General features: G+C 53.0%; 2 protein-coding genes across 2 annotated transcripts in view; one reads left to right on the top strand and one right to left on the bottom strand.

Moving 5' to 3' along the window:
* Positions 1-827: 827 nt before the first annotated feature.
* Positions 828-13,818, top strand: part of ZSCAN26 (zinc finger and SCAN domain containing 26) — a 34,874-nt gene continuing 21,883 nt past the window's right edge. The window contains exons 1-3 of the mRNA XM_029945322.1: positions 828-928; positions 1,698-2,143; positions 2,332-2,569. The gene's annotated coding sequence lies outside the window, so the exon portion shown is untranslated. The remainder of the gene's footprint in view (positions 929-1,697; positions 2,144-2,331; positions 2,570-13,818) is intronic.
* On the bottom strand, positions 7,625-13,817 carry ZKSCAN4 (zinc finger with KRAB and SCAN domains 4; the record flags this gene model as incomplete). The annotated part of the gene is made up of 5 exons (XM_029944920.1): positions 7,625-9,259; positions 10,178-10,298; positions 10,929-11,011; positions 12,072-12,219; positions 13,509-13,817. Coding segments are annotated over 5 exons (1,524 nt in total), but the record flags the coding sequence as incomplete, so codon positions are not given.

Raw genomic sequence — 13,818 nt, 5'->3', positions numbered from 1 at the left:
CAGCCGACGCCGCGGCAGCGCCCTCAGCGTCCCCGCAGCTCCAGCTCCCGTGAGTCGGCGCGGGAACCCGGGCGGGCGTGGCTGGGAGGGGGCCGCGGAAGGCGAGCCTCCGCCCGGGAGGGGACGTCGCGCGGGCAGGGCCTAGGGGGGCCAGAGGCTGGAGGGCCGCCCCAGGGACGACGGACGCGGGCTGGGTTCGGCGGGAACCGCCCGGAGTCTAGACCGGCGGCCTCGGGGCGGGGAAGACACGCACGCGTTTAAGTTGTCACACCCTCTCCAGTAGGTCCCGAAGCAGGTGAAGGGGCTCTGAGTGGACTGGCTTTCAGGCGCAGAACGTGCCCGTCGCCCTTCCCCTTCCCGTAGACCCCCGATCCTGGCGCCTTTGTGTGCACGCATGGCGTGCGAGCGCTGTTTCCCTCCCGCCCGAACCCCAGATCCGTATCCTTCCCCGCATCCCCCTCCGTCCCTGGATTCCCCACCTTCCCCGGATTCCCCTCCTTCCTGGGATTCGCATCCACCCCGGATTTCCATGCACCCCGGCTCCGCAGCCGTCCCCGGATCCCCGCCCCTCCCCGGATCCCCATTCATCCCGATCCTTATCCACCTTGGATCCCATTCCCTGGATGTCCGTCCGCCCGCCCGGCGTCTGTCCTGCTGGACTTCAGCGGCGGGGCGGCACTGCCGGGCGGTCGGGAGGCGCGCAGGCCTGCTGGGCCCCAGCGCCTCCCGGCGCATGCGCGCAGACCACTTCCGGTGGGGCTCCGTGCGCCGCGTCGACGGTTCTCACGGAGCGTTTGACCGTAGGCAGCCGCAAGTCGTGCTGGTTACCAAACCTCAGAGGGTGCTGGGAGCGTTGAGTGTGGTCTCCTTCCTGAAAGCGTGGGCGGACCATAGTGTGGCGCTGTTCCCTCACTTTCTAAAGTGTTCCGTAAGCTTAGCTTAAGTGACAACTTGAAATGGTCGTTTTCAAGACTAAGTTTTGAAACTCTAAATGAGTCCAAGGAGAGTTAGTTCATTCGTAAATCAAAGATAAGAACAGTATTTTCTTTTTTTTAAATAATGCTTTTATTTTTTTTCTTTTATACTTTATTGTCAAGTTGGTTTCCATGTAACACCCAGTGCTCATCCCCACACGTGCCCTCCTACAGGCCCACCACCCGCTTTCCGCTCTCCCCATCCCCCGTCAGCCCTCCGTTTGTCTCAGTATTCAAGAGTCTCTCATGGCTTGCTCCCTCCCTCTCCCCAACTATTTTTCCCCCTTCTCTTTCCCATGGTCCTCTGTTAAGTTTCTCCAAGAACAGTAGTTTCATCTATTTCTCTGATTTGACTTTTTAAAAATGAGCCTGAACTTTTTAACCATTCTTACTGAATTGTGTGGTCCCTCTTTTCTCTGTGAGCTCTGTAAGGTATTTTTTTATTGCTATTTCTTTACATTAAGAAACAGACTGAAAGACGGTAAGAAATTGGCTGAAAGTAACACAATCAGTAAACTGGTAAATCCTGTAACCATAATAGAATTCAGTCCTGGGTAACTTAGCAGCCTGTGCCTGTTGCACATTATGACCTTATATTTTCCATTATTCCCATCCTTTGGTCACCAAGTGACCTTACTGTCAGTGAAGAGCCTTGGGGTCTCTGAGAGTTGCTTATGGCATCAATGCTTATCACTAGTTGTTGTCATTTTTCTGTATAAACAGTGATTCTTACTGCTTAGGATCCCTCCGAAGGTGTTTCTGAGACACGACTCCAGCTAGAGGGTCCTTTGTAAACCTGACAAAAAAAAAAAAGAGCCGACAATGAAGGTGGAGACAGAAAGTCACCTCCGGATGCAGGAATCCAGACTGAAACGTAGCAGTCCCCTGGCACGGGAAGTCTTCTGAAGGCGCTTTCACAGTTATGCTACCAGGAGACCCCTGGACCCAGGGAGGTGCTGCGCCGGCTCCGGGAGCTGTGCCGCCAGTGGCTGAGCCCAGAAACACGCACCAAGGAGCAGATCCTGGAGCTGCTGGTGCTGCAGCAGTTCCTGACCATCCTGCCCGCGGAGCTCCAGGCCTGGGTGCCGGAGCAGCACCCGGAGAGCGGGGAGCAGGCGGTGGCCGCGCTGGAGGACCTGGAGAGGCAGCTGGACGAACCACAACTTGAGGTAAGAAGGGAGATTTGCAGGGAGAAGTGTACGTGTGTTATCAAAGACCCTTAGATCCCTTGTTTTTTATCCCCATGACTGACTTGGGCCCTGAGGCCCGAGCCTGACCCTGCTTCCTGCGGCATTCCGGGAAGGGTTTCTTTAGACAGTTAACATCTTCAGAAGTCAGTGTCATCTCTCTGTTACAGATGGCAGCCTGCAGACAGGGACGAGAAGTCTGCTCCAGAGAGACGGTACCTGTAGGCGAGCAGACATCACTGAGCCTCCAGCCCAGCCCGAGAAGCCCCAGCTCACACATGACACTTCCCCCAAGAGTCCCGCCCTCCTGGAGAGACAGCTGACGGACAGGACTTTCCTGGTGTGGGGCACATCCCCCCTTGTCAAGCAAAAACAAGTGCAGAGCCCAGACCTGGGGAACCAGGTAAGGTCAGTACTCCAGCTGCTGAGGGCCCAGGGTCCTCACTTTGTCTCCTTGCCCTGCGTTCAGGCTCCCCCCCGTGAACCACCCTGGCATCTCGCTGGTCTTCTGTCACGTGGTGCCTTAGGAAGCCTTTCCGGAATCACCGTGGAGAGCAGCTTCACAGGATGAGTGTGATACGTGCAGATCATAGCCTTGCCTTTTAGAAGCCGCTGTTATGTGAGCAGGTGTATTTCTCCCCTTGGTCTTGGTTCCCTCATCTCCAAAATGGGGTGAAGATAGCACTGCCTTCATCTGCTCAGGCTGTCAGGGTACAGTGCTCACATTCCAGGTGGCTGAAACAGCAGGAATTAATCTTATCACAGTTCTTGAGGCTGGACCTCCAAGATCAAGGTGCCAGCAAGACTCGGTTTCTGGTGAGACCTGCCTTCCTGGGTTGTTGACGGCCGCCTTCTTGCTTTGTTCTCACACATGCCTTTCTCTGTAACGTGCCTGTTGGGGGAGAGAGAGAGCGAGCAAGCGAGCTCTGGTGTCATAGCCTCTTGTAAGGACATCAGTCCTATCAGATTGGGGCCCCACTCTTCATTACCGTAATTACTTTCCCAAAAGGCCCCATTTCTAAATCTAGTTAGGGCTTCAACATGTGACTCTGGGGGAGGGAGGCGACACAAGTATGTATTGTGGAAGGTAGTTGTGAGCACGGAACACAGGCAATTGATGAAAAGCTGGCTGGTGTTTTGCTTAGTATATGGTCGCTGTTCTTCAGGTCGCCCTTACTGATTTGGGCTTACATTTGTAGTAGAAAGGGGTGAGGAAGGGCTGAGGAATGTGCAGCAAGTGGCAGACTGGCTGGGGAGACCGGTGGAGTCAGTCTGGCATTTCCTGGCCTGTAGCTCAGTGGCGGGTGCAGCCTGGGCACTCGGCGCTGCACCCGCTGCCCGCCTGCTCTAGCTCCCCCTGCCACAGCCGGCTCAGCTTCTGTCCCGTTTCCCACCAGGACAGCACAGCCTCTGTCGGACTTTTTGTTAACCTCCTAAGAGCCAGTCTGCAGTGGTGTCTGCTGTTTGCATTTTCACTTCGTCCCCAGCGTTTCAAAGCCACGACGCCCCTTGCCACTCGGCCTCCTGCCTCTGTTTCGTCTACCCTAGCACTCATGCAGTTATCAGGATTTCTGCCACTTGGGCCACATCTCTTGACTTAAATTAAAAACATTTTTTAAAGTAAATGTGCTCTGTAGATCTTTTTCTGGCTCCGATGACCTCATCAGATTAAATTCCTTTGATTTCATTTTCCTTTTCTATGAGCATCCTTCCAGTCATTTCCTCTGTTTCTTCTCTCGCCATGAACTTGGACTTTTTATTTTCCAGGCACGTTTCCCTTTCTTCTACCTTCAGGAAGCACATCTGAGTAAGTCCACCCTCTCGTCTGTCCATTCCTCCATCCTTCTCTGCATCCCTTCATCCCTCTCTCCCTTTCTCCCATCCATCCATCCATCTATCCTTCCATCTTCTCATGCATCCATCCATCCTCCCATCTGTCCATCCATCCATCCGTCTCCATCCATTCTTCCATCCATCCATCCGTCTTCCCATCCTCCCATCCATCCACTCCCTCATCCATCCATCTCCATCCAGCTATCCTCCCTCCCTCCCTTCCTTCCATCCATCCTCTCTCATCCCTCTCTCCCCTCATCCCTCCTCGCATCCATCCCTCCATCAGTCATTCATGAAGCGTTTGCCGTGGCCACAAGAGAGCACACGGGGGCGTCTGCAAGTCCAGGAGTTCCCTTCTAGGACTGTCAGTCCAGGTGTGTGTTGCACATGTAGGAAAAGCCACTTTTGTGGAGCAACATAGTGAGTGTTTGAGATTACAAGGACTCACAGAGCAGCTTCTAGCTCTTCAGTCTTTTTAACCCAAGCAGCATTTAAGGTCACTGTATATCACTGAGTTTGAGTTTCTTTCAGAATGCATGTTGATAGTAAAAAATGCAAATAATAAAGCAGTTCATATGGTTAAACATGAAAGTTCTCCAAATTTTATTCCCCAGGAGTAGCCACACTTGTTAAATTGCTGTGTATTTTTTAGACTTTTTCTGTGTATGTGTAGTGTCCGTCTAACTACAGATCTACTTTTTACTTAACACTCAGTTTTTTGAAGAGGTGGGATGATAACCTCGAATAAAGAGGCACACTGGTGTGGTAGCATATGTGATGGTGCTTTGTCAGTCATGGAGCGCTATGTAAGGGGTAATTACGAAAAGGTAAGAAATGCCTTTGCTTTCATTCTACCCGGCTTCCTTGTATATTTCAACTATGAATATGAAGTTTGGGCAGAAGGTCAGTGCTGATCCCATCTGTGGTCCGTTTCTTCTCTGCAGACACCTTTGTGTTTCCCACACCTGTGATCGTCCCCCAGCTGAGAGGAGTGGGAGCACCATGGTCTGACAGCGGAGGGACCCCAGGAGGCGCCTATTCAGGGCTGTGAGCGACAGTGCAGCTAGATGTACAGAAAGAGCCCAATGTTTCCGTGAAAAGACGGGGGTTAGGGGGTGTTTTCTTGGGACTTTGCTGGGTTGCAAGGAGGAAATCTGTTGGTTCACAAGGTCTTGGGAGCTTCCCAAGTGTCACCTGAGGCTGCCCCTTACGTGGGGGGCAGGAGAGACCAGAGAGAGGGTAGGTGGTAGTTTTCAGAGGCAAAGGGGGCTTACCTACGGGGCTTGTCCTGGGCGTGGCCAAATGTGGAGATCTCGGCACCTGTTCACAGATCCTCCAAGTTTACGGGGAGGCCTTGCCAGGCTGTGGTCATGCGTGCTGCCAGGGGGTCCTGCACCCCTGTCCCTGTCGCTGTCCTTGGGGCAGCTTCTGGGAGCAGGGCAGGCAGCTAGAGCTCATGGTTCAAGGACAGAGGAGGGGTTGAGGAGCCTCCGACGGTCTCGATCCAGCTCGTGGGTCGGTTGGTCTCGTGCTCTGGACAGCTGCCCCCCCAGTTGTGCACGGCAAGCCCTCGGCATGTTGAGGATTCCACGGGCTGCCCTTTCTGTCTAGACAGTTTGGGCCTGTGTGTCTCTACTCCTGCTTTCAGCTCCTTCTGGTCGGGTTGATTCGGGCACCGTGTGCCTCCAGGGCCCACCCCGGGGCCGGTTGTTTGAGGTCACACCAGCAGGATTGGCTTCAATCCTTTCTCTTTTACTCATTTGACAAATATTTACTGGACAACTGCCATGTACCAGCTGGGACCCAAGGAATAAAACAGAAAGATCCCGCTGTCCTGTGGCGCAGGGGTCGGGGGGGACACAGCACACAGACAGGGGGGTGATGTGGCGTGTCGGGGGGCACGATGAAAGCACAGCAGAGACGGGGCGGGGTGTAGCATGTTAGATGGTGGTCAGTGCTGTGGATCACAGCAGGCCCAGAGCAGCCTGGGGACATCGATAACACTGTGGGCATGGGAGGCCGACTGTAGCCCCGAGTCCAGGAGTGGAGAATGTGGGAGTTGCGCGTAATCCTGCTGTTGTAGGAGTGGAGAGCTTTCCAGGCAGAGGTGGAGCCCGTAGGGCCTGTCCTGGAGCATGCTGGGGTGCGCCAGAACTCACCTGGGATGTGGCAGCACCCACCTGGGGTGCGTGGGGGCACACCCGGGACATTGCTGGGACACCTGGGATGCACCCGCATACACCTGGGGTGCACCGGGTCACACCTGGACTGGGCCAGGATACACGAGGGACAGTGAGGATCTGACGGTTGTGGTGCTTACTGTCTGGCGCCCCCAGAGAAGTGGGGCTGAGCACTGGTTCCATAAAGGAGTGAATGAGTATGCCGTCTCTTCGAGGCTCCGCACCAGACTGGGGAGGGGATCTAACGGGGAATTGGGAGGAGGCACCTTGATGCTGACCTGGCCTTCCCTTGATGCCACGTAGGGACTGTATCTAGGCCTCGGCCTGTTAAGGAAGCACTGGGCCACCATTTGCCAGAGGGCAGACTCCCGTTAGCCGGAGGTACTGAAACCCTAAGCCTAGGTATGTATGTATGCATATGCTTTATTCCTTTCATTACTGGACATAATAGGCACTTGACAGTATTTTTCTACAATATGTCCTCCCCCACAGAGAAGTGTTTTAGCCTGGGAAGGAGAAAGAATGAGAGGAGGCACAGTGGTCTCTTGTCAATCTCTGTGACTGACATGTGTATACCGCTGTCTGGTTTACCAGAAACTTTCACATACATTCCTCTCCGTGACAGAAACAAGTACCAGAGGAACGTGAACCGTGTTTAAGATCAATGCTATCAGTAAATAGTTACAAAAATAGAGAAAAGGAAATGGCTAGCCTTGCCAGAAGTAACAAAAGGTTAGTTTAAAGAAATTTTAAAAGGCTAGAAGAGATTAAGTGGATAGAATCCACAGAATTTTGAAAAGCTGCAGAAGTATTAGACTGCAATGAGGAGACATGAAAGTAATGAGAGACTTCAGAGGAGTGATACAGGGCGGGCCCCATGGTCTCCAGTCAGCCTGCGGTGCTACAGAGCAGGGACCCAGAGAGCACGCAGGGGACTCCACAAAACATGGTCTGAAATCGGTGAGAAACGGAAATCATTCTTGGCACAGCTTGGTAAAGGAGGATGCTGGTGGTATCAGGAACGTTAGTCTTTGAAGAACTCTGTCGGGAAGTTGGGTGAAAACAAGAGATACCACAAAATTCTTATTGTGGCTTCACATGTTGGTACTTTGGATATTGTGGAGTAGGATTCCTAATGTGATTATGAACAGATAGGTTTTCTCCTTCCATCTATACTTGGGTTCCCATCCTCATTAGCTGCCTCTGACCCTATCCTCCTATCCCCAACCGAGCAGTTCTGAAACCATGAGTGAAACTTGTTCTAAATATCTGGTGTGCATCTGCGCCCTGGAGGAAGCTTAGCTGGTGTGAGCTGTGGTGCGGTTTGGCTCTAAGTTGGGAGAGAGGGCTACCGACGGTCTTCACACGTGGTTAGGCCCAAGATAACTAAGAGGTGAGAAATACGCTGTTCAACATCACAGGATTTCTATAAAATTCATAATCATTTTGGTCTGTCTTGATCAATTCATTTTTTATTTACCTGAACATGAAAGGCTTTCCCCCTAAAAGGAGCAAAATTAATGTGAACAAATATAATTGCTATGGACAGAGGAATGGAGTTATATGGCTAGAGCAATCTCACAAATCTCAATTAGAAGCCGCTTAGGCATTCTTTCAACTACTATGCTGGTGAAGACGTATGGATTCCCCTACCCCCAAATCCGACAACCCTATGTACGTGGCAATAAATACATTAGATTGACCCAGAATCTGGAGCTTCAGAGAATTAGCAAGATTAACAAACACAAATATCCTTAGAAAATCCTCAGAAATCTAGACTACATCAGATTTTCAGAGCTATGGAAGTCACCCCACTGGTGTAGTAAATAAACATTTATAGCACCAATGCACAAGGCACAGTGGAGTTTAATATGTCACAGATCTGACCAACTGGTGAAAGATTCATTACAGGCAAAATGGTCAGAGCAGCAGCCCCCAATAAGACCCATCTGCCCGGGAGACATCATCAAGTGCTGGCTGAAGTGGCTAGCCAGTCCGGAAGCCCGTTTCAGTCCAGCAGGTAAGAACAATCATTTTCAGGTCCTGCCGCTTCCAGACCACTCTCCCAGAGCCTCCTCTCAAACAAGCCGTTTCCCACCCACATTCTAGAATGTAGAAGAGAATGCAGACTCCGTCTGCTAACACAAGATGGTGCATAGTGGTCAGTAAAGCCCCAGCCCAGTTCCGTGAGGAATGAACAACTTGGGCACGTATGATGTGTGTCACTGTGCTAGAACTTTCTTTCCGACATGGCTCCTCCGGTGTTGAACAAGGTAGGAAGTTCGGGTGAAGCCTTTTCCACATGTGTCACACTGACAGGGTTTCTCACCGGTGTGGACTTTCTGATGTTCGATAAGGCTTCTGTTCCGAGTGAAACTCCGCTCACACGCGTTACATTTGTAAGACACGGGAGCCTCAACATTTTCCCACTGGCCTTCCACCCTCCCCCGACCCTCCCAGGTCTCTGCACGTTCAGGATCCTGCATATTTCTATCACCGTGGACCCTCTGGTGTCTCAGGAGATGTGAATTCCGCCGAAAAGCTTTGCCACACATGGCGCATTGGAATGGCTTCTCCCCCGTGTGGATTTTATGATGTTCAAGGAGGCTGCAGCTCTGGCTGAAGGTTTTCCCACACTCCTCACACTCGTAGGGCTTCTCCCCAGTGTGCGTCCTCTGGTGTTTGATGAGGTTTGAGCTGTGACTGAACACCTTGCCACATTCCTCACACTCATAGGGCTTCTCCCCAGTGTGGACTCTCTGATGGATGACGAGGGCAGAGCTCCCAATGAAGGTCTTGCCACAGTCTTCACATTCATAGGGTTTCTCTCCCGTGTGGATTCTCCTGTGCTTGCTCAGGCCTGAACTCTGAGCAAAACTCTTTCCGCATTCATGACAGTAGTGCCGCCTACTCCCTGGGGCAGCTTCCTGCTTTCCTGGGAACCTGCCCTCCTGTTCTCCAGCATCTGAGCCTGTGGGAATCTGGGCCATATCCTCACGCAAGGGGCATGGTATTTGCCTGGGCTCTTGTACTGGCTGGTCCTCGTCTGCAGGCAGGGCCCGGATCTCAGCCTGTATTTCACCACCTGAAATAACAAGTGGCCAGACACGGTCAATGTCGCCCTGCCACACAGGGAAGCTGCGACTACGGTTCCACGTACCCCGGGACGTGGGTTTCCGTATGAGAACAGGGATGCAGAGGAAAGGGGAGAATGAATGCTGGGGAGGAAGGAGACCCGAGAAGGGGCCTAGGACCATCAGAAGCAGGTGCAGATGGGGAGGGGAGGGAGGAAGGTGGGGAGGACTATGCTGGGGACACAGAGGCTCTAAGTCCTGAGGTCAAAGGCAAGGCCCTGCACTGGGGTTGGACACGAGGAGTGCTGGGCAGATGGCAACGGTGAGCAGACACGTGAGGACTTGAAAGTGTTCTGTGTGAACCCGGGAGAGCAGGTGCTTAGAACGTGACTGCCAGTCAGGGACAGTCTTCTCGGCTCTTACCCCAGACTAAGGCAGGTGCCCCAACGTCACTGGCTTCAGTGCTGACAGACCAGAGCCGGAGCTCCTGCTGCAACATGGGTGAGGTGGGTGAGCTGCGTGAGCTCAGATGGAACAGGCAGCTCTGTGTGCCCTGTGCCCCGATCTCTAGGTCACTTCTTGCTCTCACTCTACGGTCCCACGGCCCGTTTCCTGAGGGGACCCCAGCTCTTGTTCTGTGTTGGGATTAGCAGCAAGGAGGGGACCAACCCTGCCTGAGCTCCTGAGTCAGGCCTGTGCTCGGGGCTGTATCTGACGTGTCCCACTTCCCCGGCCAGGGCATGGCAGGACAGGGAGGGAAGCCAGACCACGAGGGTTAAGGAGCTGGTCACACACGTGGTCAGTAGCAGGGTTCAGAGACGGTGGCTCTGAACGCTGACGTCATTCAGACGGCTTCTCGCGGCCCAGTAGGTCCTAATCGACAAAGGAAGCCACGCACGGCCGGGAGAAACCAGCACTGTCAGGCTTACCCGGGGAGGTCGGGCTGCCGCGGTTCTGGCCTTCACCCCCGCACACGCTCCCCCGAGACACGTCCGGCGGCGTCCAGCCAGCGGAGAGCAAGGGCGCCACGTCTTCCGTTGTCAGCAGGCCCTGCAACGGCACATGGTCCCCCCACGTCCTCTTACCAGTCACGCCCAGAGCCGGGCACCGCTGAGAGGGGCTCAGGTGGCCAGGGGAGGGGCAGCCCGCGAAGGCTCTGCAGACCGAGCCGGAGTGGCACGTGACCCGCTTCTCCCGGTATCCCGTGACAGCTTGTCACCAAAACCACCCGGAAGTAGACTGTGAGCACGTGACGACAGGTGTCTCCACAAACATACTCCTGATGACCCCGTTTCCACACACACTCCAGACCCCCCTGTCTCCATGCACACACTCCAGGGACCACGTGTTTACACCCTGGTAACAGGGCAGGAAAGCAAAACAAAACCTTCAGAATGAAATTGTTTGCTTCTGCAGAATCGCTCTTTCTGATGAAAAAGATGCCACTGAGGAAGGGGCTGACCCAGGCCACAGAGTAGGGGTCTGGGAAACAGCTCCCACGATAGTCATGAAATAGGACCCAGGCTCTCGACAAGGCGCCATGAAGTCAGACAGCGACAGACAACATACATGAGAAAGTTCACATCCCATCCAAGACTGGGGCAGAGGATGTAGAAGGGAGGGGGCGGCCCTCCCAGGGCGCATCACAGTAGCGAAGGGTGGGGAGGGACTCCAGCTCACCTGGGGCTCTGGGGGCAGCCTGGCCGCCACCGCTGGGTCTCCTCTGCAGCGCCCTCCCCGGGCAAGCCCAGGACCCTGGAGAACTAGGAGGGAAAGAAGCTCTGGATGAGAGGTGCCCTCGCACTCAGCCTCCCTGGCCTGTGGAACCTAAACTCAAAATCTCGGCCTGGAAGTTCATAGAGTGTGCTCTTCCCAAATGCCGGATCCCTACAGGCTCCAGTCCCAGGGCCTAGAGACCTGTGCTGTGCTCTGTCAACATACAAAATCTATGCAAAAAGGGCAGGATCCGTGGAAGGAATGGTGAGTTTGAGCGACTTAAAACAAATATTTCATCTGAAGATACTCTGGGTTTTGCTTGGGGAGGGGAGAAAAATAAGATTTTGGTTAAAATGCCTTAATGGTCATTAAGGGCTTTCTGCTTTGGTTTGGAAAAACTAGAGTCAAAAGAGGCTCGAACCAGAAAGGAAGAAATGGGCATCTGCTCATAGAGAACTTGCTCAGAGTCCAGAAGACCTTGAGGTTTCCCTGTAGGAGGCAAACTTTAAACGGAACAGAAAACGGTTGGTTTAGGCCACAGCCAGTGTTGGGAAGTCAGGACTGCATGCTGTGTGCTGTGTCTCAGTGCTGGGTCTTGGGAACCGAAATGCACGTTCAGGGCACATGAGAAGACACCTCCCGACATACAGCCAGTCTTATAGAGTAAGTCCTGCCGTATTCATAAGAGACCCAAGGTTGAGACATTTATATTCCAATCTACAATAGTCCTGTAGTCTGTAGGGTATTCTGATTGACTTTACTCTGTCTGTTCATTTTCTTCTTAGTACTTAATACCGGAGGCTGTACTGTTGCATTTTTCTGCTGTCTTCCTGGCTAGCATGTAAGCTCTAGTGCTGCCAGGACTCTGTCTCGCCAGCGGCCTGTCCTCAGCACCAGCCATACTGGCTACCACGCAGGAGGCGTGATTATGTGTTAAATGAATGAGGAGCTTATTCTTTCCAAACCATTATTTGAAATTTCCCTTTCAGTCTCAAAGTAGAGTCAGTCAGTGACGGCCAAATAGTTGCAGTCCGTGCACCTATCAGCCGATCGTCAGTGAAGTTGGATGAAGTCTGCAGATTCATGTGCCCAGAAGAGAAAACTCACCTGTGTCTGATAAGGCCCGTGATGCCAGAGATTCATGCTTGAGCAGAGCCCTCACTGGCTGGAACTGGGCACTCTGTGATCTGCGGAAAGGTGTCAACACTGCCATCTTGCAACAGATGAGCTCTCGGCTCTGGTCACCGCCTGGGACCTAGAGATTTTTCATTCATTTTCATTTATTTGTCAGACATTTCTGGAGCACTTCCCTTGCGCCTCGCACAGTTTCCAGGAGCACTATAAATATTAACTCCGGTAACACAGTTAACAACCTGGAGGTTGGTAGTTACCACCATCATTTCACTAATGAGAAGGCTAAGGCAGAGAGAGTGTAAGCAGTTTTCCCAAGGTCACCCCACGAATAAGTGGCAATGCTAGGATGGACGCTCAGGCAGAATGACCCCAGAGCCCATGCTCCTAACCATTACTAGGTGCTCTCTCGGTGTATACACTGTGATTTTACAAATACCCTTTGGGAACTGGTGCTGAGTTCTCAGAATACTCCTATCTTACCTGAAAAGTGAGGTAATAATTTCTCATTTATAGGATTTTGTTATTGGTTTTGAGGACCAGGAAATAAGGTCACAGTATGGAAATCATCTAATTCAGGATACATGGTCTGTCTCCACTAAAAGCCAGCTTCCATGCATTTATAGGTAAATTACACTTGGCACTTTCTCACATGCAGCTCAGAACTCTGCACATCTTCTGTAAAGCCTGAGGAGGCTGAAGCTAAGAGACTGGATGTGCCTTCACCGTGAAGGGCTCATGGGCAGTGGACCACAGTCCAGAGCCTGGGTCTCCCGGTCACTGGTTAGGAGGCTCTGGCTGCCTGTCCCCTGAAGGAACATTAAGTGGTGCACAGAAGACACCACCTTGTAACAGACTGGCAAAACGAGGCGCAGGGGAGATCAACCTGTTTTCCGCCAGGGGTGGTTTTCGGCCTGAGGTCCTTGGACTCCTCCCAAGTGGTCCATGAACTTTCAGATAGGAAACAGGTAATTTTATTTTTACCAGTCTCTAAGGGAAATTTGGTCTCTCCTTCTGCTATAAATCGAAGCAGCAATCATGTGGCATAAACCACAGGACTTCATCACCAATAGAAATTGCAGACGTTTTCACACCACTTTACAGCGCAGTGAACACCATCAAAGTCACTCTAGCATCTATCGGCTTTGAAACCGTACAGGTCTTCCTGTTTAAGGCAGCAGTTTAAAGAAGCGCACATATACCATTGTCACCTATTTGTTTAATGTTTTGCTGGCTGAATTTCAACATAATCGAGTTCTTCTGTAATCCTTTATGTACCTAAATATCTGTTCCGAGGAGGGGCCCAGGGACTCCACCCGAGTAGCAGAGCGAGAGATGGAGAAGTTCCGATGTTGACGGAACACCCCTCCCTTGGCCCCGATACTTGGTGAAGAAACTGGGTTCGGCCTCTACCTGCGGCGCCGGCGCCTCCAGCTGCCTCTGCAAGTGCTCCAGGAGTACCACCACCTCGTCCCCGCTCTCCGGGTGCTGCTCCTGCACCCGGGCCTGGAGCTCCGCGGGCAGGATGGTCAGGAACTGCTCCAGCACCAGCAGCTCCAGGATCTGCTCCTTGCTGTGCGTCTCGGGCCGCAGCCACTGGCCGCACAGCTCGCGGAGCCGGCGCAGCGCCTCGCGGGGCCCCTCGGCCTCGGGGTAGCGGAAGCCCCGGAAGCGTCGGCGCGAGCGCTCCGGACCTGGGCCCGGGCTGCGGGGCGCGCCCGCC

The sequence above is a fragment of the Suricata suricatta genome, chromosome 7 (genome assembly GCF_006229205.1).
Source record: "Suricata suricatta isolate VVHF042 chromosome 7, meerkat_22Aug2017_6uvM2_HiC, whole genome shotgun sequence".
Lineage (NCBI taxonomy): Eukaryota > Metazoa > Chordata > Mammalia > Carnivora > Herpestidae > Suricata > Suricata suricatta.
This window is presented reverse-complemented; position numbering and strand designations above follow the sequence as displayed.